The following is a 24,089-nucleotide window of genomic DNA, read 5'->3' on the forward strand; positions in this document are numbered from 1 at the left end:
AGTGGAGTGCCTCAGGGATCTGCCCTGGAATCTATGTTGTTCAACATCTTTATAATTGATTTGGATGAAGGAATAGAGGGGATGCTTATTAAATTTACAGATTATACTACATTGGGAGGGGTAGCAAGTATGGTAGAAAACAGAGCCAGGATTCAGGATGATCCTGACAGACTGGAAAACTGGGCTAAAGCTAATAAAATGAATTTCAACAGAGATAAATGTAAAGTTCTGCATTTGGGTAGGAAAAATCAAATGCATAATTACAGGATGGGGGAGACTTGTCTTGGGAGCAGTATGTGCGAAAAGGATCTCGGGTTCTTAGTAGACCACACGCTGAACATGAGTCAGCAGTGTGATGCGGTAGCTAAAAAGGCAAATGCGATCTTGGGCTGTATTAACAGAGGTATAATGTCCAGATCACGTGAAGTGATGTATCACTTTACTTTGCTCTGGTTAAACCTCACCTAGAGTATTGTGTTCAGTTTTGGGCACCACAATTTAAGAAGGATATAGACAAGCTGGAACGTGTCCAGAGGAGGGCTACAAAGATGGTGAGGGGTCTGAAGATCAAGTCCTATGAGGAAAAGTTGAAGGAGCTGAGTATGTTTAGCCTGAAGAGGAGAAGACTGAGAGGTGATATGATAACCATCTTCAAGTACTGGAAGGGCTGTCATATAGAGGATTGGTGCGAAGTAGTTTTCTGTTGCCCCAGAAGGTTCGACCAGAACCAACAGATTGAAATTAAATAAAAGAGTTTTTGAATAAACATTAGGAAGAATTTCCTGACTGCTAGAGCAGTTCTTAGTGGAACAGGCTTTCCCGGAAGGTGGTGTGAGGTGGTGGTGAGGTTTTTAAGCTGAGGCTATATGGCTGTCAGCAATGCTGATTCTGTGAACTAAGGCAGATCTTGAGAGGGAGGGCAGGAAGGGTTGCGTTAGTGTTTGGCTCGCGTGGCCCTTTCTTGCATGCCCAGGGTAAAGCCAATTACAACTTTAGGGTCAGGAAGCAATTTTCCTCCTGGACAGAATGGCCAGGTTATCCTGGAGGTTTTTTTTTTTTTTTTTTTTGGCCATCTTCTGGGTGTGGAGTAGGCATCACTGGGGGTGTGGGAGGGAGTGAGTTGTGAATTTCCTGCATTGTGCAGGGGGTTGGACAAGATTACCCTGGTTGTCCCTTCCAATTCTAGGATTCTAGGATTCTGTCCCCATGACAACTTATACAAAACTTGGAAGTACGTCAGTATTTTAGGGAGAAAAATAAAGCTGTGAGAATCTGCAGATTTTGCTGTATTTTGCATTTCTCCATGGATTAATCTGTGGAAGGCTGACATCAGCTGGCTTCAGATCGAGCCAACCTATAAGCCCCCACCCCACCGCGGATCAGTCCAAGGCTAACAAACACTGAGTACCACTGCATGTCACGTAAAATGCTCTCTGACAATGAATATGATTGCGTGCACCCCAGTGATCACATGCAGTAGATCCCTGAAAGGGATCCTTAAGTCACCTGCAGTTCTCCTGCTTATGTATCATTCCCTTGAAATATCCCCTCTTCCCGAGCTTGATCTTGGCCATAATTTTTGCAGATAGGAAACTGAGGCTGAGAGGGAGCAGCTTACCCAGATCCTTGCACTGAGTTCATACACAAGCAGGGATTGCCAGGTCAGCTCAGTTCAGGTTTCTTTTTGCCATTGATTAACTCATGACGGGTTCACACCATGAGCATGTTGACCAGTAGTGGAAGAAAGGTGAAGAGCATGTTGCAAGAAGCAAGCAAAGAGGGGTGGAGAGCCAGGTCCCTGCAGGACAAGTGAAGAGAGTGTGAAAAGCCAACTTAGTTTGCATGCAAAGGCCAGGAGGGCCAGATTTGCAGAGCAGCCAAGGAAACACAGAGGCTTGTGGCAACTGAAGGACTCGCACGTTTGTGATGGGGTCAGCGTTCGTGAGTCAGACCTCAATGTCACAAGACTGCATGTTTTTGTGGCTGCAGCAGGGCCTCAGGAAGCTCGTGCTGTCTTTGAAGTTTCTGTTTGTTTTCAGATCTCTGTTGTACTGTTCATAGGTTTGCCAGCTCCAGATTGGGAAATACCTGGAGATTCTGGGGGCGGAGCCTGAAGAGGGTGGGGTTTGGGGAGGAGAGGGACTTCAATGCCAAAGAGTCCAATTGCCAAAGCGGCCATTTTCTCCAGGGGAACTGATTTCTGTCACCTGGAGATCAGCTGTAATAGCGGGAGATCTCCAGCTACCACCTAGAGCAGGGGTGGGGAACGTCAGGCCCGGGGGCCGTTTAAGGCTTGCGAAATCATTTGGTCTGGCCCTTCATGGGTCCTGGCAGATCTCTAGCTCAGAAGGATCTAAGACTGGTGATTCGCCCCCTCCCGGGGACAGGAATAGCCTCTATTCAAGGCGGATGTGAGTTTGTTTTGCCGAGAAAAGGAACCTTTTCCCCCTTTGCAGAAAAGTCGTTAGCTATGGAGCTGCTAGAACTGCCCAAGAAACTGTATTAACCTTTTCCCACCTGGGCTGTGGAGAAACGTATTCCCTCTGTACTACAAGAGGGCTGGGGACGCAAGTGGCAACAATGGAGGGGTTAAAGGGGGCAGGGCCAGAATGCACGGTGTGTGTATGTGAGTTCTTAGCCAGTGTGTCCTCATTTCATCCCTGCAGGCAGAGGTAGCAGGAGCCGGCTGAAGTATCCGGCCCCGACCATGTGGAGCAGGAGCAACTCCGGCGTGTGGCTGGACGGCTACACTGGCTGGTGCAACAGACCATACTGTGCCACCAGGTGGACAAGTGTGCCACCAGTTGGATGCCTGCCTGCTTGCCCGCTCTGGGGGGGGGTCATCTGGGGCAGCTGCCTGCTTGGGGCTTGGTTGGCCCCAATTTTTAAAAAGTTTTTTTAAGTTGATAATTTTTAAGTTGATTATTTTGTATGGTCTGCGAATGATGTTATAAATATCCAAATGGCCCTTGGTGGAAAAAAAGGTTCCCCACCCCGACCTAGAGATTGGCAACCCTAACTGTTCATTGGATTCCCCCCTCCTGTTGGTTGCACTTGACTTACACTAGGTAATCTGCCTTGAGTCTCAGCAAGAAAGGCGGACTATAAGTAGGGTTGCCAGATCCCTCTTTGCCACCGGCGGAAGATTTTTGGAGTGTAGGGTTGCCAACCTCCAGGTACTAGCTGGAAATCTCCTGCTATTGCAAATGATCTCCACCCGATAGAGATCAGTTCACCTGGAGAAAATGGCCGCTTTGGCAATTGGACTCTATGGCATTGAAGTCCCTTCCCTCCCCAAACCCCGCCCTCCTCAGGCTCTGCCCCCAAACCCTCCCACCAGTGGCAAAGAGGGACCTGGCAACCCTATCCCTAAGTAAAAAAACAGCTGGGCCTACCAGCAGTGACTTAAAGGTCAACTCCAATGGCCAATGTAAGTCATAAGGAGGCGGCAGGTGTGTACGAGAGAGTCAGGAGAAAGCATGCAGGGAATGGAGAGCGCTTTTTATCCCAGCCATGCTCTGCAGAACCGGCACGTGGGCTTTGGCCCTTTGCTTCTGCATTATGGCGGCCTGGCCTGTGAGTTGCTTGGTTTCTCCACAAGTGGCTCAGGGAGGGATCTCTTGTGGCTTCTGCCTTTCTTTCTCAGTTCAGCTCAACTCCGTTGCTTGCCTGCCTTATGCCTAGGACTCAATGCAGGCTGCCATTAAAAACCAGAAAAATATAAAATACCCTAGAAAACCCTTTGAGAAACTTAACAATTTTTATCACCTTATTTTGTGTGAGGCAAAGGCCTGAATCAGGCAATGTGGCAGGTGACGTGTCGATAGGGTTGCCAACCTCCAGGTGGTAAACCAGAAAAAAGCAAGGCTCTGTGCTGTAAGTAAGTAATCAAAATGAGAGACAGCACAATAGACAAACTGTGCTAGTGAATATAATAGTGTCAAAACATGCAAAAATACAATTTACAAACACATAAACCATAGACAATATATACATTACATTAATCAAATGCACAATGTAGCCAAAGGTAGCAGCTAATAATTAATGATGAAATTGACATGAAATAAAAATGTCCATTCAAAAGGGTAAGCAAAAGTTGACAAAAAGTCATAAAGGTATGGACATATATTTTCGTTTTCCCATAGGAAATGACCGAAGAACTGAAAACAGAACTCCGATCAATCCACAGCTGCAACAGCAGTTCAAGGGATGTGTCGTCTAGATCATGTGACCACGTTTTGCTATGGGCTTCATCAGCTGTACAACCTGTGCATAATAAAGTGTAATAAATACAATAACAATATATGGTATTCATTGAAGTCCTATATAGCCATCCTAAATACCAAAAAGTATAAAAATTCTTACCATAAAAGACAATTCAAAAAAACCCAATGGGTGTTATCTTGCACTAGACCCAAAGGTTCCTTTCAAAGATCTCATCAAGCAGGATGAGAGAATCAATCCTTTACTAGAATAAGACTAGAATTGCAGGTGTTGGCAATAAGCATGAAAAGCAAAGCACTAGGTATCTTAAAGAGACAGGAATCATTTCCAAAAAACATGAATAATTAATTTTGGTATTTAGACCATCAGGTGTAAGAGATTTGAATAAAAAGATAAACTTGGTTTCCATTTGAAACAGAATTTTTTTAACATTCTGGAGGTCGTGTGGACGTTCCCGATATTGCCATAAGACACAAAATGTCATATCATTTTCATGATGTCCTTTTTCCAAAAAATGGGAAGTTAAGGGCGCCTCCATAACGCGAGCCCATATCCTAGAGCGATGTTCGCATATGCGAGTTCTAATGGCCCTAATTGTGCTTCCCACGTATATCACATTACATTTGCACATAATGCAATAAACAACTTGTTTAGATGAACAATTAGAAAAGTGTCTTAATGTAAATTTAAATCCAGTGTTAATAGAAGTGATCTCCTTAACGGGAAGGCAAAGACTACAGACCGAGCAGGAGCCGCATCGGTGGTGTCCGACAGCAGGCTGAAGCAAAGAAACCTCGGACTGATAAGGAAAGTATCAGTATGTGTTATTTCCGAACCTAGAGCTGGAAACCCTACATGCAGACATCTGCTTCCATCCCTTCCTTGTGCCTGTTGGAAACATTCCATCAAGGCTGGGTTGCCAGCTCTGGGCTGGGAAATACTCGGAGAGATTGGGGGTGGAGCCTGAGGAGGGCAGGGTTTGGGGAAGGGCTTCAATGGGGTATAATATTGAGTCCACCCTCCAAAGCAACCATTTCCTCCAGGGGAACTGATTCTGCTGTCTGGAGATCAGTTGTAATTCTGGCAGATCTTCGAGCCCCACCTGGAGGTTGGCAACCCTGCATCAAGGATGATGTGTGACAGGCTGCCAGAGGGCATGAGGGAACTCCTGGGGGGGGCATAAGCAGAAGGGCCTCTGAGGCAGTTCGTGTGTAGGGATTATGAGGGAAGCAGGAAGAACTGGGAGAGCAAGGAGGGGAAATCTTTCATGGCAGGGGCTTCCCTTCCAAATCTGTCCACCTAATCTCACCCTCTGATTGGAAACAAGGGCCAGTTTGCACAACCAGAAGGGTGTGCTTGAGTGCATCAGGTGAACCAAAAAACAAAGGGTCTCTTGACACCGTGGGTGAGTTGGTTGGTACCAACTTGCAGAAGGATTCTCTCAGTGCAAATTGTCTGCCTGGGTGGTAGTGGGGTTTCTTTTTCACTGTTGAGCCTTCTTGGAATTGCACTCAGCTATTGAGAGACACTGGAAACACGGTCAGCTCCCCAGCTTCTCCAGGATATCTGTCTCCTCCAGTTTCACAGTTCACTTGCTGAGCTTTGGACTTCCAAGAAAAGGAGCCTGGAGCCTGGATCAAAACAAAGCAATCATCAGAAGAGCCCAGAAAGCCAGCTTCATTGAAGCCCTGACCACCTGCGCTGCTTCAGTGCCAGATCTGAGAAATAGGACTGATTTTAAAAGACTGCGTAACATTCTGAGAAGAACAGACAATCAAAACGGCTAAGATATTCCTTTGGAATCCACCTAACCAGCGAGTGAACATGTCCTTCCCTGGACTAGAAAAGAGACTAGAAAAGAAGAAAGGAGCTGTGGCTCATGAAAGCGCCTACCCTGCCAGAAAGTTTGTTGTCTTTAAGGTGCTACTGGACTCTTTGCTCTTTTCTGCTGCTACTGACAGACTAACACGGCTACCCATCGTGATCTATGTCCCTGGACTAAATATTCAGAGTCAGCATGATGTAGTGGTTAAGAGGGTTCTTTAAAAAGGTTGAGAAAATCGGGGTATAAAAACCAACTCTTCTTTACAGCACTGATTAACTAGGAAGGAGTCTATTAAATTTGGCATGAGTTTATGAGATTAATACGCAACATGTTTGCCTGGTGTTCTTACGTAATGCAGAAGGCGGTGCCAAACAGATGCCTGAATAAATACATGGAACCTGGGCAAAAGGAGCCAGGCCATCACGTTGGGGAGAGACGGAGCAGAACCATTGGGGAGTCTGCCATGGAGCTGGTTGGTGCGCTCACCATCTTCCTGGCCATTTGCCTGGTGGTCTTAACAGCCAAGAGGAAAATGTCTTCCCACGGGAGGTTGCCCCCTGGACCCATGCCCTTGCCTCTGATAGGGAATTTCCTGCAGATCACAGCTTCACAGACCTTCAACTCTCTGGTCAAGGTGAGCAGGGAATCTTGGGAAGGGACACGTGGGCATGGCTGGTTTTGTTGCACTTAGAGAAAATTGCCAGGATTTGTGCTGAGGAACATGGTAGAGGTTTACAAAATTATGCACGGGGTAGAGAGAGTGGGCAGAGAGAACTTCTCCCTCGAGGGCATGCAATGAAGATGATGGGAAGTAAATTCAGGACAGACAAAAGGGAATATTTCTGTAGACACAATGATTAAAATGCGGAATTTGCCACCAGAGGATGTGGTGCAGGCCACATGCATAGATGGCTTTAAAAGGGGATTTGACAGATTCATAGAGAAGAGATCTATCAGTGACCATCAGCCATGATGACTAAAAGGAACTTCCACATTCAGAGGCAGTCAACCTCTGAATCCCAGTGCTAGGAGGCAACATCAGGAGAAGGAACTGGTGTGAGACAGGATGCTGTGTGAGATGCTGTGAGACAGGATGCTGGACTAGATCTCCTATGGAATCCTAAGGATGCTGGACTAGATGGACCTTCACTGGGCTCTCCTTTTGTTCTGATGTTTTTATCTGGCTGCCACTTTCCCTTCTCCCTATGCTCTGCCTTCCTTCATCATCCCCTCTCCAAAGATTTGTCCGTCCCTTTACAGACGCCTCCAATAACAGCGCGCACGTGTGTGTACCTTCCTCTGATTGCCTTGGTCTCCCTCCAGCCCAAGGGTTCTTGCTCTCCCTGTGCCTGCATCCCTTCTGTCTCTTCTTTTGTTTTACGTCCATCACAAAGGGCAGGAAAAGGTCCGGCAGTTCTCTCTCCGTGGAGCAATTTCACTTGGCTTAGGTCTCCTACGTGAGTTTCCCAGGCTTGCGGGCCTCTTGAGCTTGGCATTCTGGGAACCCCAAATGTTTGCTTGGTCTGATGCCAGTGGAAGTCAGGCAAATGACAGTTTAAACTTTTAGATTTGCTGTCCTGAATATTTGTATTGGCCAGCTTTACCGACTGGCTGCTGGGAAGAAAAAGAAAGCCTGCAGTCTGCTTGCCAACTGGTGGTCGCAGCAGAACCCACCAGTTACAGTAGCATTAAAACTAACTGCTTGCTTTGCGCGGTTGTTGTAAGGATCATTGAAATTTCGTGCCTCTAAGGTGGTCTCTCACCCATGAAAGCTGCTTGAATGAATCTGTAAGTCTTCAAGATGTCCTGATTGTCTCAGGTAATGTAAAGCCTGTCAAACACTCAAAAATGCCAGAAAGATTGGGAGACGCAGGGTAGAAATCCTCTCCTAAACAGGCATACATGCGAAGTGTGGTCACTGTTTGTTTCACTTCCAAATGCTCTGACAAACAAGGGCGTTCTTTCATGACAGTCCCTTTTAAGTTGCTGACCTTTTGCAAGTATTATGGTGGAGATCTGTCATGTGGCTGGAGTTTTGTTTCCTGGCAAACACTTTCCCACCTTTCTAGTTTGTTGCCTTTCTTCCTTCTCTGCAATCAACTTCTCCGGTCACTCAAATGTGCAATGCACACGCACACACACCCCGCACCGGTTTCTATCATTTGCAAGGGTCAGTTCCTGAAATCTCTTCTTTACTGTTGGTCTCCTTGGAGGCATCTGTTCTGGGAAGACCTTGGCTTGGGGAAAGAGTGAAATACAATCTCCCTGTCAGATTCAATGTCTGTGTTTCTTTGGTAACAAAACTGCTGTATGTCAACACAGAAGAGATTTGTCCAGAAATTCTGCTGGTATTTTTGTAGGTGTCTGTCCATTTGGTTTCTGCCTCAACCACAAATTATTGTGTAAGACTTTCTAATCAAAGCTGCAGACCTCTCTTGGGAGAGCATCTGCACCAGGAAAACTCCCGGTTTGTGTTGGCAGGATCAACATTTACACTCCTGGAAATGAAAGTTATTTGTGTCCATATAATTTGTACAGTGTCTGATTAAGAAAAATTGGAGGGCATCTGATAGGGTTGCAGCTCTGGGTTGGGAAATACTTGGAGATTTGGGTGGTGGTGCCTGAGGAGGGCGGGGTTTGGGGAGGGGAGGGATGGAGTATAATGCTGGAAGAGTTATAATGCCCTAGAATCCAATTGCCAAAACAGCCATTTTCTCCAGGCGAAGGGATCTCTGTTGCCTGGAAATCAATTGTAATAGCAGGAGATTTCCAGCCACCACCCTAGCCTCTGATCATATCTCAGTTTACTGATAAGGACTTCCAAGGTGCAGATCACAGAGTTCGAAGCAAGCTTGAACGGAGGCATTTCTGCTGGGCCGAAGATAAACACCTGAGAAGAGAATAACGCACTCCCATGGGTCATACCAAAGGTCCACCTTGATAAGGGGCCTGTCTCCAACAGTGAACCTTGCAAAGCTCTCAAGACAGGCAAGAGGAAGATATGGTTCCAGTTCGCTGTGGCTATGGCGAGTAGCCACCAAATGGCCACCTGGCCTTCCTCCCGCCTCCAAAAGGCATTGGTGGCGGCGGCGGCCCTTGCAGGCAATGAATTGTGTGTGTTAGTCGGTTCTTGTAGGTTATCCGGGCTGTGTGACCATGGTCTTGGTATTTTCTTTCCTGACGTTTCGCCAGCAGCTGCTGGCGAAACGTCAGGAAAGAAAATACCAAGACCACGGTCACACAGCCCGGATAACCTACAAGAACCGATGAACTCTGACCGTGAAAGCCTTCGACAATATTTTGTGTGTGTTAGGTTTGCAGTGTAAGAAGAAAAAGAGTAACAGGAGGAAGAGGTGGTTCCATTTAAAAAAAAATATTTGTTCTTGTTTCTTATGTAGCTACATGAAAAATATGGCCCGGTGTTCACTGTCTACTTCGGAACTCGCCCGGTGGTTGTTTTGTGTGGGCACGATGCCGTGAAGGAGGCCCTGGTAGACAAGGCGGAGGAATTCAGCGGAAGGAAGACCATGCCCACCTTGGAAAGGACCTTCCATGAACACGGTGAGGCACCCTTCTCAGCCTCCCCCCAAGAGCACCCCTTGGCTTCCATCCTGGTTGCCCTGACATCTGGGCCCCCTTTCCCTAGGTGTGGTGTTTTCCAACGGGGAGCGCTGGAAGCAGCTGCGCCGGTTCTCCCTCACTGTCTTGAGGAATTTCGGGATGGGGAAGAAAAGCATCGAGCAGAGGATCCAGGAAGAAGCTCAGTTCCTGCTGGAGGAATTCCGCAAGGCCAACGGTGAGAGTGCTGTTAGCCACACCCCACGGAGTGAGGAGGGTAGCACTTGCCCAGATGGGTTCCCTTTAGGGTTTCTGGCTCTGGGTTGGGAAAAACCTGCTGGAGATTTTGGGGGCAGGGTTTGGGGAGGGGAGGGACTTCAATCCCATAGAGTCTAACTGCCAAAGCGGCCATTTTCTCCAGGGGAACGGATCTCCATCGGCTGGAGATCAGTTGTAACAGTGAGAGATCGCCAGCTACTACTTGGAGGTTGGCAACCCTCCTCCCTTGGAGGAGAGAACAGTGGAGACTTGGGACACCTTTGTTGGGTTTACATTATTTGCAGGTGGAGCTCCGGTGGAGGCACAGAGGCACTCCTATGGGGGCAGCCGATCCTCCCACTCCCCATCAGATGTCCAGAGAGAGAGAGAGAGAGAGACAGGCAGACAGAGACAGAGAGATCCTGTACACATAGGGCTGCCAACCTCCAGGTACTAGCTGGAGATCTCCTGCTTTTACAACTAATCTCCAGCTCATAGAGATCAGTTCCCCTGGAGAAAATGGCCGCTTTGGCAATTGGACTCTATGGCACTGAAGTCCCTCCCCTTCCCTCCCCAAACCCCGCCCTCCTCAGGCACCACCCCAAAAACTTCCCGCTGGTGGTCAAGAGGGACCTGGCAACCCTAGGTATACATGCATTCATGCGCCCACACACACACACACATCTGCAGGTGCTTCGGCCAACTTACAGCAAAGTTTGTCTGCTTCTCTCTGTCTCTCAACATCTAAATGCTTCGCTTTCTTTTCACACTGGTGTCCCCAAGTTTTGGCCAGGGCTGTGCCTTCCAAAGCATTAGCTTGATCTCCCAGGAGCGAAAAGCTTCGTTTGCTGCTGCTTCATGCAGATCACGCTGTTGTCAAAGGCATGATAGAAGCCAGGCAAATGGGGTAGCAGATTTTTCCCTGTCTGTTATTTTCGGCTGCAGTACCAACCCAGGAGGATGCTGCAAGGCCCCGGGGGGAGGCGGATGCAGTGCCCTCCTGGATAGTTCTGGCCGTTCTGCAGCTGCCACCACTTCGCACTGTTTCCTGGCATCTCAGCAATCTCAAAGAGCCTGAAGCAGAAGCTGCCGTCACAGCTGCAGAATGGTCACAACCATACTTACCCAACACCACCCCAGGGGCTGTGTTTTTACCCATTCCTTGCATCAATGAGGTGGAGCATGCAGGCTATTTTCTTTCTACAAGGAAGGCCCCCAGTCTCCTGGCTTCCCGCAAACTATGCAAAACTGAATTGTGCAAGAGGGGCAATAGACCCTCATTATTTATCCAGGTAACTTTGTGAATCATTTTGTACAGTGCAACTTTATTGCCTGCACAGGGAAGCCCCTCGCACAATTCAGTTTTGCATAGTCTGTGGGAAACCAGGAGAGTGGGGCACCTTCCTTGTAGACAGGAAATAGCTTGCTTGTGTGCCCTCACCTGGATAACCCAGGCTAGCCTGAACTCATCAGATCTCAGAAGCTATGCAGGGTTGGGCCTGGTTAGTACTTGGATGGGAGACCACCAAGGAAGTCCAGGGTTGCCATACAGAAGCATGCAATGACAAACTACCTCTGAACATCTCTTGCCTTGAAAACCCCACCAGGGTTTGGCCATAAGTCAGATGTGACTTGATGGTAAAAAATAAAATAAAAAAAACACCAAAGAACTATTGTGTAATGTGTATAGCTTGCTGTTAAGTAGGATGCCACTATGTAATTTTGCATCATTTGAAGTCCCTCCCAAACCCCGCCCTCCTCAGGCTCTGCCCCAAAAACCTCCCACTGGTGGTGAAGAGGGACCTGGCAACCCTATTCTTCATAAGGTGTCTGTTGTGGTGAGGGGAGGGAAAGGCAAGGTGATTGTAAGCCGGTTTGATTTTCCTTAAAAGATGGAGAAAGTCGGCATATAAAAACCTGCTCCTCCTCCTCCTCCTCTTCTTCTTCTTCTTCCTCGTCCTCCTCCTCCACTACTACTAATACTAATACTACTCATGCTTTGCTTCAGTTCTGTTTTTAGATTCTGGTTGGTTCTGCAACCTTAATCCTATTGCATTGTTCACTGGATGTCCCATCCTGTTGTTTCATTCTGTGTAATCCGCCTTGAGTCCCAGTGAGAAAGCAGGACTATAAATAATGTTAAAACAACAACAACAACAGCCCTCCTCCTCCTCCCGTGCCGGGAGGAAATGGAGCTGCGGGTGCAGAATACTCCTGGGGCTGAGACTGGAGTCTTTATGTTCCAGTCCAACGCTTCCAACCTCAACAATAAGTGTTTTCATGCATCGTCTGCTCTGCTCAGGTAGGTCTAGTGAATTACGAGGCAGTTTCACTAAGGCATTCACCTCCCACCACATGGAAGAATCCCAAGGATTTCCCAACAATGGCATCACAGCTGGATTGAAATTGGGATGGTTCTTATTAAATTTAATTATTTCTGTGCATTGAAATATGATTTTATGCCCATTTTATACTGACTTTCTAACTAAAGTGTGGCTCAGTGGTAGGTAAAAGGTAAAGGCAAGCACCGGGTCATTCCTGACCTATGGGGTGATGTCACATCCCGACGTTTACTAGGCAGACTTTGTTTATGGGGTGGTTTGCCAGTGCCTTCCCAGAGCAGGGTTTACTCAGATGTGCAGAATAAACTACACATTTTGTGCAGTAGGAAAATAAAATGTGTAATAGGAAATCATTTTTTGTGCAGTTGGCAATATGGATTTTAAAAAGGAACAAGGTTATTTTTAAAGACTGATGGATGAGAATAGAAGATAAAAGAAATAGAAAATTAAGATGATTACTGTTGTCTCAGTCTTCATAACCAGATATTAATAGTATATTATTGGGGCCAACTACTTGAGACTAGTCAAGAGTATTAATTAACTCATATAGATTCATCAGTGTCTTGATGAGGCTAGTTGGTGATGTACACTATCTTATAAGTTATTACACTTTTGGTTATTTAAAAAAAAAGCTGGGCAATTTTCTGCTGTTATTCATTTCAACACACATTACAGCAGGCTGACCAATTGTTGTTGCCATAACCAGGCTCAGGGCAGGTAACAACCGTAAAATCACAAATACATACACGCACACACGCACATACACACCAGTAAAAACATCTAAAACAATAAAATATCGACTCACAAATTATTAAAAACAGATGGCGCACAAACAGATTACTTGACTCTTCACACATAGTTGGCTTGGACATATTGCTTTCAGCATCTCTAGGGCTGCCAGGTCCCTCTTCGCCACCAGCGGGAGGTTTTCGGGGCAGAGCCCGAGGAGGGGACGGTATGGGGAGGGGAGGGGCTTCAATGCCATAGAGCCCGATTGCCAAAGTGGCCATTTTCTCCAGGGACTGGAGATCAATTGTAATAGCAGGAGATCTCCAGCTACTACCTGGAGGTTCCAAACAATCTAAAGAGGGGAGTGGTACCTAGGACTAAATGACTTGGAAAAAGTACCACTATGCAAACATAAAGCTGTTTTGTATGTGTTCATTAATGGTCTATTCTTTCATTTATGAACTTTTATACAAAAATGGTAACATAAATCTTGAGCTAGTGCACAAATGATATAATTTAGATAACATTAGACAAGACAACGTTTTGCAATTTCTCCTTGTTTCACTGCTGCTTCTTCAGAAGTCTCTTTACATTTCACTGATGAATCTTAGATGCTTCCTTAGAATTCTAAGGAAGCAGCTAAGTAAGTTTTCTAAGGAAGCAGCTAAGATTTGCCTGTGAAATTTAAAGAGACTAATTCTGAAGAAGTGGCAGTGAAAAGGAGAAATCACGAAACGTTGTCTTGTCTAATGTTATCTGAATTATATCATTTGTGCACTAACTCAAAATTTATGTTACAATTTTTGTATAAAGTTCATACATGAAACATGACCTGGAGGTTGGCAACCCTAAGCGTCTCCAACAATAGTGCGAATGTCCCCAAATTTATTCCTAATTATTGGCAGATGAAGTATGAGAGCCTTCCTTGTGTAGCAGTGAGTGTCTTTGCATCAGCAAACGCACTAGAGGTTCATCAGCAGGTGCAGATGAGAGTGTCGTTGTGAGTGACCTGCCAGCAAGTGGTGCATGAGGTGTGTGAGCTGGCAAAGATGGCATAGGTGGTGATGACGCATTCTTGGGTGGTACAAGCCAGTGCTTCAGAGATTTTGGTTTTGCACTAGCACGCTTGGATCGATGTTTTTTCCCGTTCTGGTACAAAATAGCACAACTGGCACCAAAAAGAAATTTTAGGTAGGAAGGAGATGCTGTATCTTTTCTCAAGCCGAATAGGCTGCAGGTCTCTACTGTGTCATGCTACAATTCCCAGGCAGCCCCTTTACAGCATTGTTGTTCCTCTTGGTCATCAGGAGAGCCAGCGTGGTGTAATGGTTAATAGCGGAGGTTTGGAGCGGTGGACTCTGACCTGGAGAACCGGGTTTGATTCCCCACTCCTCCACATGAGTGATGGAGGCTAATCTGGTGAACTGGATTTGTTTCCCCACTCCTACACATGAAGCCATCTGGGTGACCTTGGGCTAGTTACAGCTCTCTTAGAGCTCTCTGAGCCTCACCTACCGCACAGGGTGTCTGTTGTGGGGAGGGGAAGGGAAGGTGATTGTAAGTTGCTTTAATTCTTCCTTAAGTGGTAGAGAAAGTCAGCATATAAAAAACAACTCTTCCTCCTCCTCCTCCTCCTCCTCTTGTTCTTGTTCTTCTTCTTCTTCAGAGGACTGGGGTTCCACATTTCTCAGAGAGACGGACTAGGCCTCCGGCCAGCCTTCAGACTGCCAGGCCTTCCAGACTGAGTGTGGCCAAAGAGAATACTGGAGACACAATGTACAGGGAGTTACAGAGATGTAAAAATGTTTAAGCATTTTGAGCATTGTCACTTCCCAGCCTTCTAACTCGGTCTCCTTCCATTCTGTAAAGTACATGATTTCTAAAAGGCTCTCCGCCAGTTCTGGTAGATTCATTCCCAAATGTTTCATCATGTGAGATAAAAAATTAGAATTTTTTCTTTTAAGGGCAGATCTGCTCTCCCTGTCGCACGGGAAAGAATCATAAGGTCAGAGAAGGACTCTCTGAGGTCATCTAGTCCAAGTTACCCACTGCCAATGCAGGCAGTCCCCAACGTCAATATACCCAATAGATGGTTTTCCAGCCTCTAACTATCGATAGGTCTGCTTAAACCGATTCCTTTGAAACCCTTGTGGCAGATATGTGGGTAAAGTAACTAGGGACAACACTGAGGAGCCATTTTGTGAGGACTATATTTTGTGACAGTTTCAGAATTTTCTGTCCCCAGCACACCATATAGAACTCACAGTATAATCAGGGAAGTGAGTTCTCTGTTTTATAGGGAGTCTCTGTGCTCAACAATCATTTATGGGATAAAGATGTTCTTTCTGTTTCTCCTCTTATTTTCCTATCCTTTTCTCCTTCCTGTCATTCTCTTTCTCTTAGTTCCTCTAATCATTCTCATTTCCCCTTCCCTCTTTCATATTATCCCTTTTTTCAGTTAGAACAAATTTGGGGAGCACTCACAGGATTGCGGATTCTTGTGCTAGCATGGGGTTTTTGTGCAAGAGGGATAAAAGCTTAGAATAAACCCTGTGGTAGAGTATCTGCTTTGCATGCAGGCTCAGTCTCCAGCATCTCAAGTCGAATGGACCAGGCAGTAGGTGATGTGAAAGACCTCCACCCAAGACCCCGGAGAGCTTCTGCCAGTCTGAGCAGACAATGCTGACTTCAGTGTACCGGGGTCTGATTCGGTGTAAGGCAGCGTCACGTGTTTATGTGTTCTCTTGCCTTGTCCTCTTCCAGAGAAGCCTTTTGAACCCACCTACTTCTTGAGCCGTGCCGTCTCCAACGTCATCTGCTCCATTGTCTTTGGCAACCGCTTTGACTACGAGGACAAGGAATTCCAGGCTTTGATGGAGATGATGAACAACAGCTTTCGGGAGATGAGCACTGCTTGGGCCCAGGTAGCGCCCCCCCACCAAAAAAAACAGCTGCCAACTAGTAGAAGGAATCTCCTGGCTGAGACAGGAGTTGGCCCTAGGGTTCCCAATTGCCCGGTTGTGGCGGGCAATTGTCCGCCAATCAACCAGGCTGCCTGCTGACCATCAGATGGTCAGCAGGCAGAAGCAGGAAAGGGACAGCGTTCCCCCCCCCAGTGCGCACGCTCCCGGCTCAATACTATTACTTTTGGGTTCCTAGCCCTGCTGTCTGTGCACTCCGTGGAGTCTGAGTATGCACAAGTAGGGCTAGGTGGAATGCCCCTGCCTCCCTCTCCAAGCTCATGGTTCCAATGTGGCTTGCAGCTTGGAGAGGGAGGCAGGAACGTTCCTCCTAGCCCGGCAGTGTGCACCCTCTGACTCCACGTGCAGACAGCGGGGCTAGGAACCCAGAAGTAACTGCTTCAGGTGTAAACCCTGTTGAGCCCCATCCTCCTCCATGCCAGCAGGAACTGGAGACCTCCTTGTCAGGGACATTATAGCACAAGTTTCTGCATTGGCAGGAGGTTGGACTAGATAACCCCGGTGGTCTCTTCCAGCTCTGAGATTAAATACATTTCACATCACATGCCTCTTGACCCTCCTCTCCGCTCCTGCAGATCTATGACATCTACGCCAGCATCCTGAAGTACTTCCCTGGCCCCCACACCAAGATCTACGACATTCTGGAAGACATGAGGCTCTTCATTGCGAAGAGAGTGAAGAAGAACCAGGAAACTTTAGACTTAAACTCCCCACGGGACTTCATAGACTGCTTCCTAATCCAGATGGAAAAGGTACCCCCACTCCCATAGGCACATGGAAGGGGGCTGCCTAGCTGAACCCACGGGGACTGGCAGAGATGTGGGCTCTCAGGCTGGCTAAGTGGCCGTCTGCAGACTCAGCAGCTTTGGCAGGTGGCTTTTGCAAAATAATTGGCATTCTTGGTTTGTAAAGATGTGCCAAGGAAGCAAAATGGCAGCACCTCCTTAAAAGAACAATGGCTTAAATCGAGATTGGGGCTTTGCTATCAGCCATGAAAATCTTTTCAGCCACTCCTGGCAATCTACTTTTAGAGGCTGTACAAATCCCTTCTGCAAACAGCCCACGATCAGGAGAGCAAATATTTTGGTTGACTCACTGGTAATCCAGCTTGCTGTGTGTACTTGTGTGTATGTTCTCCTCCCATTCTATCTGATTAAGAGTTCTGTGAAGCTTAGAAGGTTACCTATGCCCCTTGTGAAGTTAAGTTGGCCTGATGTCAGATGCCCTCCCTGTATCTCATAGCAAAATACTGGCCCCCACATGGACTACAAAGTTAGCCCAAGGGAGCCAAAGCCGAAGGTGGCACTGGGCTCTGCACATCTGGAGGAAGCGGAAAGCCTCAGGTATGGAGACATATCTGGCACTCCCCCATGTCCCTGCAGTGAAGAAAAGAAAGGTAAAGGAAAAATTCAGCCGGTGCATGCACATAGTATCCTCCTGCAAGAGATGGAGCGCCTTTCCCAAGTCCCAAGGCCATGTGTGGTGCTTTGGCAACATCATGGGAGGAGAGGCACTTCCTTCCTGACTAGCCACAGGGCCTGAGAGGACATGGGGAATCCTTCCCCCACCCCTGCATTGTAGGCCAACCCACTTATTTTACCTGTTTTGCACCCCTACAATAACTGAAAGGGAATCCAGTTCCTAATGGAATGATCTTGTGAGCGTGCCCCCTCTGTACCCTCAAAACATAGCTCACTCTTCCACTCCCACCATGAACTGTCATGAAGACATCTGGAGAACATCCTAATGTTTTGGGGTTTTTTAATCCCTGCTGCTGTTTACTTTCAGGAAAAAAACAACCCCACCAGTGAATTCAATGTCAAGAATTTGGAGCTCACCACTCTCAACTTGTTCTTTGCTGGGACAGAGACCGTCAGCTCTACCCTCAGATATGGGTTCCTGCTCTTGATGAAATACCCCCAAATTCAAGGTACAGCGGGGAGACTCAAGGGTATCCAACCTCCCCACCACTTGTAGTTCCCCTGGGCCAAGGAGAAACTGCCCTCAGGAGGGGATTGGAAGGGCTTAGCTCTGGGTCACCACTTTCCAGTTTAGAAATCAGCTCTAGAGAAGCTCTAGAGAAGCCGAGGCAAGCCTTCTCCAAAAGAATAGCTGCTTTTAGATCGGATCTAAAACATCCAGTTTCCAGCAGTGGCCAGTGAAATGGCTCTGGGAAGCCCATGAACAGGGCAAAAAGGCAAAAGCCGGCACCTGACATTCAGAGATAGACTGCCTCTGCGCATGGAGGTGCTGGTTAGCTATGCTAGCATTATAAACTGAGCATAGGGTTGCCACCCTCCAGGTACTAGCTGGAGATCTGCTATTGCAACTGATCTCCAGCCGATTGAGATCAGTTCCCCTGGAGAAAATGGCCCCTTTGGCAATTGGACTCTATAGCATTGGAGTCCCTCCCCTCCCCAAACCACACCCTCCTCAGGCTCTGCCCCAACAACCTCCCGCTGGTAGTGAAGAGGGACCTGTCAACCCTAACTGTGCATGGGGGGAGTGGAATCCATCACATTTCTATCACATTTTCTTCTAGGCTGAATTTGTTTTAGCCTCCTTTTTATCTTGTCCTCCCTCCCAGGATCTCAAGCAGTTCTCCCCCCCCCCCATTTCACCCTCACAACAACCTGATGAGGTAGGCTAGTGTAAGAGAGAGTTAGTGGTTCAAGGAGCTTCATGACTGAATGGGGATTTGAACCTGGCTGTGCCCAGTTCTAGGCTGATACTCTCTGTACCCACTACGCAACATCACCTCTGTAGCTGAATGTGTATTCCCTTAAGTCCTTGCAGTTTTTCCATTTTTAGTTTTAGAAGGCATATGAACTGCCTAATTTGACAAAGTAAGATGACTGCCTTGGTTTAAGGGGGGCTCCTCAACATAGAGTTTTAAACCCAGCATCTCAGTTTCAAATGCTTTCAGAACATCATCTGGTTTTTGTGCATTGTTTCATCCTTTGCCCTGGATCCAGGGGGGAGGGAAAGGGAGGAAGCTAAGGCGAGGAACAATATGTGTCCACAGCAAAGATGCACGAGGAAATAGACCGGGTGATCGGCCAGAACCGGGCCCCGAACATCGAAGACCGGAACCAGATGCCCTACACCGATGCTGTCATCCACGAAGTGCAGAGAGTGAGCGACCTCATTCCCATGGATGTGCCTCACATGGTGACCCGGGACACCGAGTTCAGAGGTTACATCATCCCCAAGGTCAGTCTAGGAGGTGTGGAAGAGCACGGTGTGTGTGTGTGTGTCTTGAAAAGGTTAGCAATATGTTTGGAATCTGTGCAGCCAAGAGATCTGTGTCCTCCACTTCATACACATTAACCTAAGAAAATCAGGGCAAAGCAAATGACAAAAGGAGGAATAACTGGATAGAGCTGAATGGGCGTACTTCAATTTTTAAACTTTTGTATTCCTTTTAATGATATTGTATACGTTAATTTGCTGATAAATTGTTTTAGATCTGTTGTTATATTGTTTTAGATTGTAATGGCCTATGGCCTTATACAATAAATTTGACTTTGACTTTAAACCTAAGGAATTTAGCCACTTTGTATCAGCAGAATGGGGGAATAAAAGTATTTTTTTTTAAAAAAATATTTTATTGGGTTTTTGGGTAATACATAAAGAAATGGAAAAGGGGGTAAGGAATAATTGTCTTCTTAGTGGGTTAGCATTCCGGACAGGTCTTCTCCATTCTTACTTTTTTCTTAACAATCCAAATATTTTAAATAAATAATGAAATGCATGGACAGAGGCTGGGATGCTGGCTATTGAGATCAGATGAGCTCGAGTCTGAAGTTCTAGTCAAGAGCCCCCGCTGTGTTTAGAGGCTGTGGATGGGAAAGGAGAAGGGTGTGCGAGCTTCTCTCCTGCCTTATTTGTGAATTTCTGGCACTGTCAATGAGCTGGCCGAGTTGGGGCTTTGCTGTCATAGGGTTGCCAATAAGGTTGCCAACCTCCAGGTATTCACCTTAAAAAGACGAACCTAGGTTGTTAGAATGATAGTGTTTTAGCAAAAACGACCTATTATAATCTTAAACAAGTTTCAAAATCTAAGTTGTAAGTTCTGTGGTTACTACCCTCCTGGATGAGAAAAGAGTGTTTGCCAATCTCAAGGGCTTCTCTGGACTGAAATTCTGTGGTTGCCAACCTTCAGGGCTAGTGTTCTAGCAAAAACAACCTATTATAATCTTTACCAGCCCAGAGAAGCCCTTGAGATTGGCAAACACTCTTTTCTCCAGGCAATTCCTGGAGGGTGGCAACAATGAATTTTTTCTTCAGGCCAGTCCTGGAGGTTGGGAACTGAGGTTTTTTCCTCCTCAGGTTTGTCCAGGAGGGTAGTAACCACAGAACTTACAGCTTAGATTTTGAAACCTCCAGGTACTAGCTGGAGATCTCTTGCTATTACAACTGATCTCCAGCCAATTGACATCAGTTCGCCTGGAGAAAATGGCCACTTGGCAATTGCTCTATGGCATTGAAGTTCCTCCCCTCCCCAAACCACACCCTCCTCAGGCTCTGCCCCAAAAACCTCCTTCCAGTGACAAAGAGGGGCCTGGCAACCCTAGTTGCCAACCTCCAGCTGGGGGCTGGAGATCTCCCAGAATTACAACTGATCTCCAGACTTCAGGGATCAGTTCACCTGGAGAAAATGGCTGCACTGGAGGGTGGACTCTATGGCATTATACCCCACTGAGGTCCCTCCCCAGGCTCCACCCCCAAATCTCCAGGAATTTCCCAACCCAGTGTTGGCAACTATAGATGATCCTTGCTGAGGGCACTCTCCTTGACCACAGCTCTTTCCTAGGCAGGTGTTGAGGGGCCCAGTTTCTCTGTTGGCACCTCCCTCCTTAGGTCTGACACCAGTCTGAGACTGTCATGTGAAGTTCCACTAACCAGTTGGTGGAGACACATGACTGGGAACCCTAGGAGTCAGCGGCCTTTGTGGTTGTATCATGACCACTGCAGAAATCCATAGTGGTAACAGGGAGGCGCCCTGATGTGGATTAGGGCTGCCAGGTCCCCCTCCGCCACTGGCAGGAGATTTGGGGCCAGAGCCTGAGGAGGGCAGGGTTTGGAGAGGGGAAGGACTTCAGTGCCATAAAGTCCAATGGCCAAAGCGGCGATTTTCTCCAGGGGAACTGATCTATGTTGGTTGGAGATCAGTTGCAATAGCAGGAGATCTCCAGCTATTACCTGGAAGTTTCCAACCTTACGTGGATGGCCCAGGATGGCCCGATCTCATCAGATCCCAGAAGATAACAGAGTTGGTCCTAGTTAGTACTTGGCACGGAGATCACCAAGGAAGGCCAGGGTCTCTACGCAGAGGCAGGCAATGGCAAACCGCCTCAGAACATCTCTGGCCTTGAAACCTCCATGAGGTGTTGCCATATGTTGGTTGCGGCTTGACGGCAAACACACACACACACACACACACAAAACAGGGAGGGGAGAGAAACTGTCTCCTGAGGAATGAGGGAGTGAAGTTCATCCCTCCATCTTGCTTGGTCTAATACTGAGTTCCTCCCTGAAACCTTGAAAACCTGGCTTCTGAAATTCTCTGTTTCCCAGGGGACTGAAGTCTATCCAATGCTCAGCACCGTCTTGAATGACCCCAGCAAATTTAAAAATCCAAGAACCTTCAACCCAGGAAATTTCCTGTACGACGATGGACGCTTCAAGAAGAACGACGCGTTCGTGCCCTTCTCCTCAGGTAAACCAAGTGCCCTCGTGCACATGAGGAAGATCACATGTGAAGGGAGACATCCTCATGAGCCTTCTCGGCTAACAGGACTAGCCTTCTTCTCTGACCCTTTTTTTACGCTGGGGCTTTAGTTAGTCACATTTATAAGCCTATTTTCCAGCACTAAGGTGCCCAAAGAGAAACATCCAGTAACATGTAATGCCAACTCAAAATTCCACTTTGAGGCCCAGAGGTTTGGCTTGGCCCTGTGTCGCTCTAAGTATATGTTCTGCATGCTGCCCCTGTCCCCGATTTTGGGAGATTCCTGCTCTGTCCCCTGGCCATGGGCCTGTGGGGTGCTGCAGGGCTCCACCTCTCCCCCCCGTGCTGTTTAATATCTGTGTGAAGCTGCTGGGAGACGTCACCAGGAGGTCTGGGCTGCTCTACCTTCCTTTCCCATCTAATTCCAAGGATGCTGTCGATGTTCTGAACCGCTGCTTGGAGTCAGTGGTGAGCTGGATGAGGTTGAACAAGCGGAAACAAGACAGAGGTTCTCTGGGTTAGTAAAAAGGCAGACCAGGGACTTGAGATCTCTCCTGCCTTGGATGGGGTTGTGCTCCCCTTGAAAAGTCAGGTAAGGTTAGCAGCTGAGGAGTATAGCTTGACACAGCGGTCACCTGAGAAAACCAGGTAGCTGCTGTGGTCCAGAGTGCATTTGCTCAGCTCCGGCTGAGCACATCAGCCGCACCTGTTCTTTGTCCGGTCAGATCTGGCCACACTGATCCATGCCTTAGTTACATCTAGACTGGACTATTGCAATTGTCTACTTGGGGCTACCCTTGAAGAGTGTTTGGAAGCTGCAGCTAATGCAGCAACCTGCAGACAGACTGCTGGTCGGGGCTGGCATGGGAGCACATGTCCCCAAGGCTACAGCAGCTGAACTGGCTACCAAGCCCAATTCAAGGTATTTTTGTCCTGCATGGCTTGGGACTGGGGGATCTGAAGGACCATCTTCTCCCACACATTCCTGCCTGGGAATTAAGATCACAGGGAGAGACCCTCCTGACTGTCCCACAAATTAAAGATGTTCATGTGTAGTGGGCACATGAGAGAGGACCTTTTCAGTGGCAGCCCTACAATTATTGAACAACCTCCCCACTGTCAGTCTTCAGGAGGCAGTTGAAGACAGTTTTATTTAGGATGCCATTCGACTGATTTAGCTTTTGTTATTGCCAGACCTAACTGAAGTTTTTAAACTGTGACTTTTATGGGTTTTCTAAGGGTTGTTTTTATTGTGCTTTTTAAAATAAGGTTTTATATATGTTGCAAGCTTCCATGGGCTCTGCATGGAAGAACGGCAGATAATAAATGTTTTAAATAAATGAATAAACTTGACACAGCAAAGTTCAGATAATTGCTTTCAGGTCGAGAAAGTCCCAAGTAAAATACTAACCCGCTCAGGCTGTGCTTCAAGTAAGGAATTGCACAAGCTGTTTGTGGTATTTCCAGGTACAAATCCAGTGAAAATCAGCCAGTGTGAATACACCTCTAGAAAGTTAACCAAGTATCTGGATCCAGGTATCTCTTTGAAAAAAAAGTTCTGGGCTCTTCTTTTCTGATCTCCCTGTGTTGGTTTTTCTCCTTGTTGCAGGGAAACGGATCTGCCTGGGCGAGGCCTTGGCCAGGATGGAGCTCTTCCTCTTCTTCACCACCATCCTTCAGAGCTTCCGGCTGAAGCCCGTGGTGCCCCCCGAGGTCATTGACACGACTCCCATGGAGAGCGGCTTCGCTAACATCGCCCCCATCTACCAGATGTGCATGGTCCCCCGCTGAGCTGAAATAAAGCATGCAGCATTCACTCCCCCCACGGCACTCTCCTTGGCTGCACCAGCAAGACTTCCATAGCATGGGGGCAGTGGGAGGTTGGGGTTTTTCTGGCCTTTGCCAGTTGCTAGCTCTGGAAATACCTGGATATTTTGGGGGTGGAGCCTGAGAACGGTGGCGATGGGGTTTGGGGTGGAGAGGGGCTTCAGTGCGGTATAATGCTATAGAGTCCACCTTCCAAATAGGGTTGCCAGGTCCCCTTGCTCCAGCAGCGGAAGCTTTGTGGGGGCATGGCTAGGGGCACGTGGCACGCACGCACACCTTGTGAGACGTGCATGCCTGCCCCGTACGACATGGCAACGTCACTTCTGGGTTTACCCGGAAATGTTGTGAGCCCTCTAGCAATCTCTGCAGAAGCTCTATGGTTTTTATAGAATTTCCATGGACGTTGCTAGAGCGTCCACGACACTCCCGGTAAACCCAGAAACAATGCCAGCGCATCCCGTGGGTCGTGTGCACACATTGCGCACCTCCCCCTCCCCTGCCTATCTTTTGCCCACTGACCCTCAGCTGGTCAGCGGGCAGCTCAGTGGATTGGTGGACTTTTGCCTGCCCCCACTGGGCAGGTGGCAAGCCTATTTCCAAAGCGGCCATTT

General features: G+C 47.5%; 1 protein-coding gene across 1 annotated transcript; it reads left to right on the forward strand.

Annotated features, from left to right (window-relative positions):
• Positions 1–6,497: 6,497 nt before the first annotated feature.
• On the forward strand, positions 6,498–23,442 carry LOC130474277 (cytochrome P450 2G1-like). Its single transcript, XM_056845823.1, has 9 exons — positions 6,498–6,683; positions 9,448–9,610; positions 9,696–9,845; positions 15,700–15,860; positions 16,493–16,669; positions 17,706–17,847; positions 18,943–19,130; positions 21,498–21,639; positions 23,261–23,442. Exons 1-9 carry the CDS (start codon positions 6,513–6,515, stop codon positions 23,440–23,442), a joined length of 1,476 nt encoding a protein of 491 aa, XP_056701801.1. The 5' UTR covers positions 6,498–6,512.
• The last annotated feature ends 647 nt before the right edge of the window (positions 23,443–24,089 follow it).

Source organism: Euleptes europaea, chromosome 3, assembly GCF_029931775.1.
Source record: "Euleptes europaea isolate rEulEur1 chromosome 3, rEulEur1.hap1, whole genome shotgun sequence".
NCBI lineage: Eukaryota > Metazoa > Chordata > Lepidosauria > Squamata > Sphaerodactylidae > Euleptes > Euleptes europaea.

What these genes read in the sequence shown, in the direction of transcription:
- LOC130474277 (XM_056845823.1), top strand. Translation starts at nt 6,513, where the DNA reads ATGGAGCTGGTTGGTGCGCTCACCATCTTCCTGGCCATTTGCCTGGTG. An exon ending in CCTTCAACTCTCTGGTCAAG is followed by an intron (nt 6,684 to 9,447) that starts GTGAGCAGGGAA and finishes TTTCTTATGTAG; the next exon opens with CTACATGAAAAATATGGCCC. An exon ending in AAGGACCTTCCATGAACACG is followed by an intron (nt 9,611 to 9,695) that starts GTGAGGCACCCT and finishes CCCTTTCCCTAG; the next exon opens with GTGTGGTGTTTTCCAACGGG.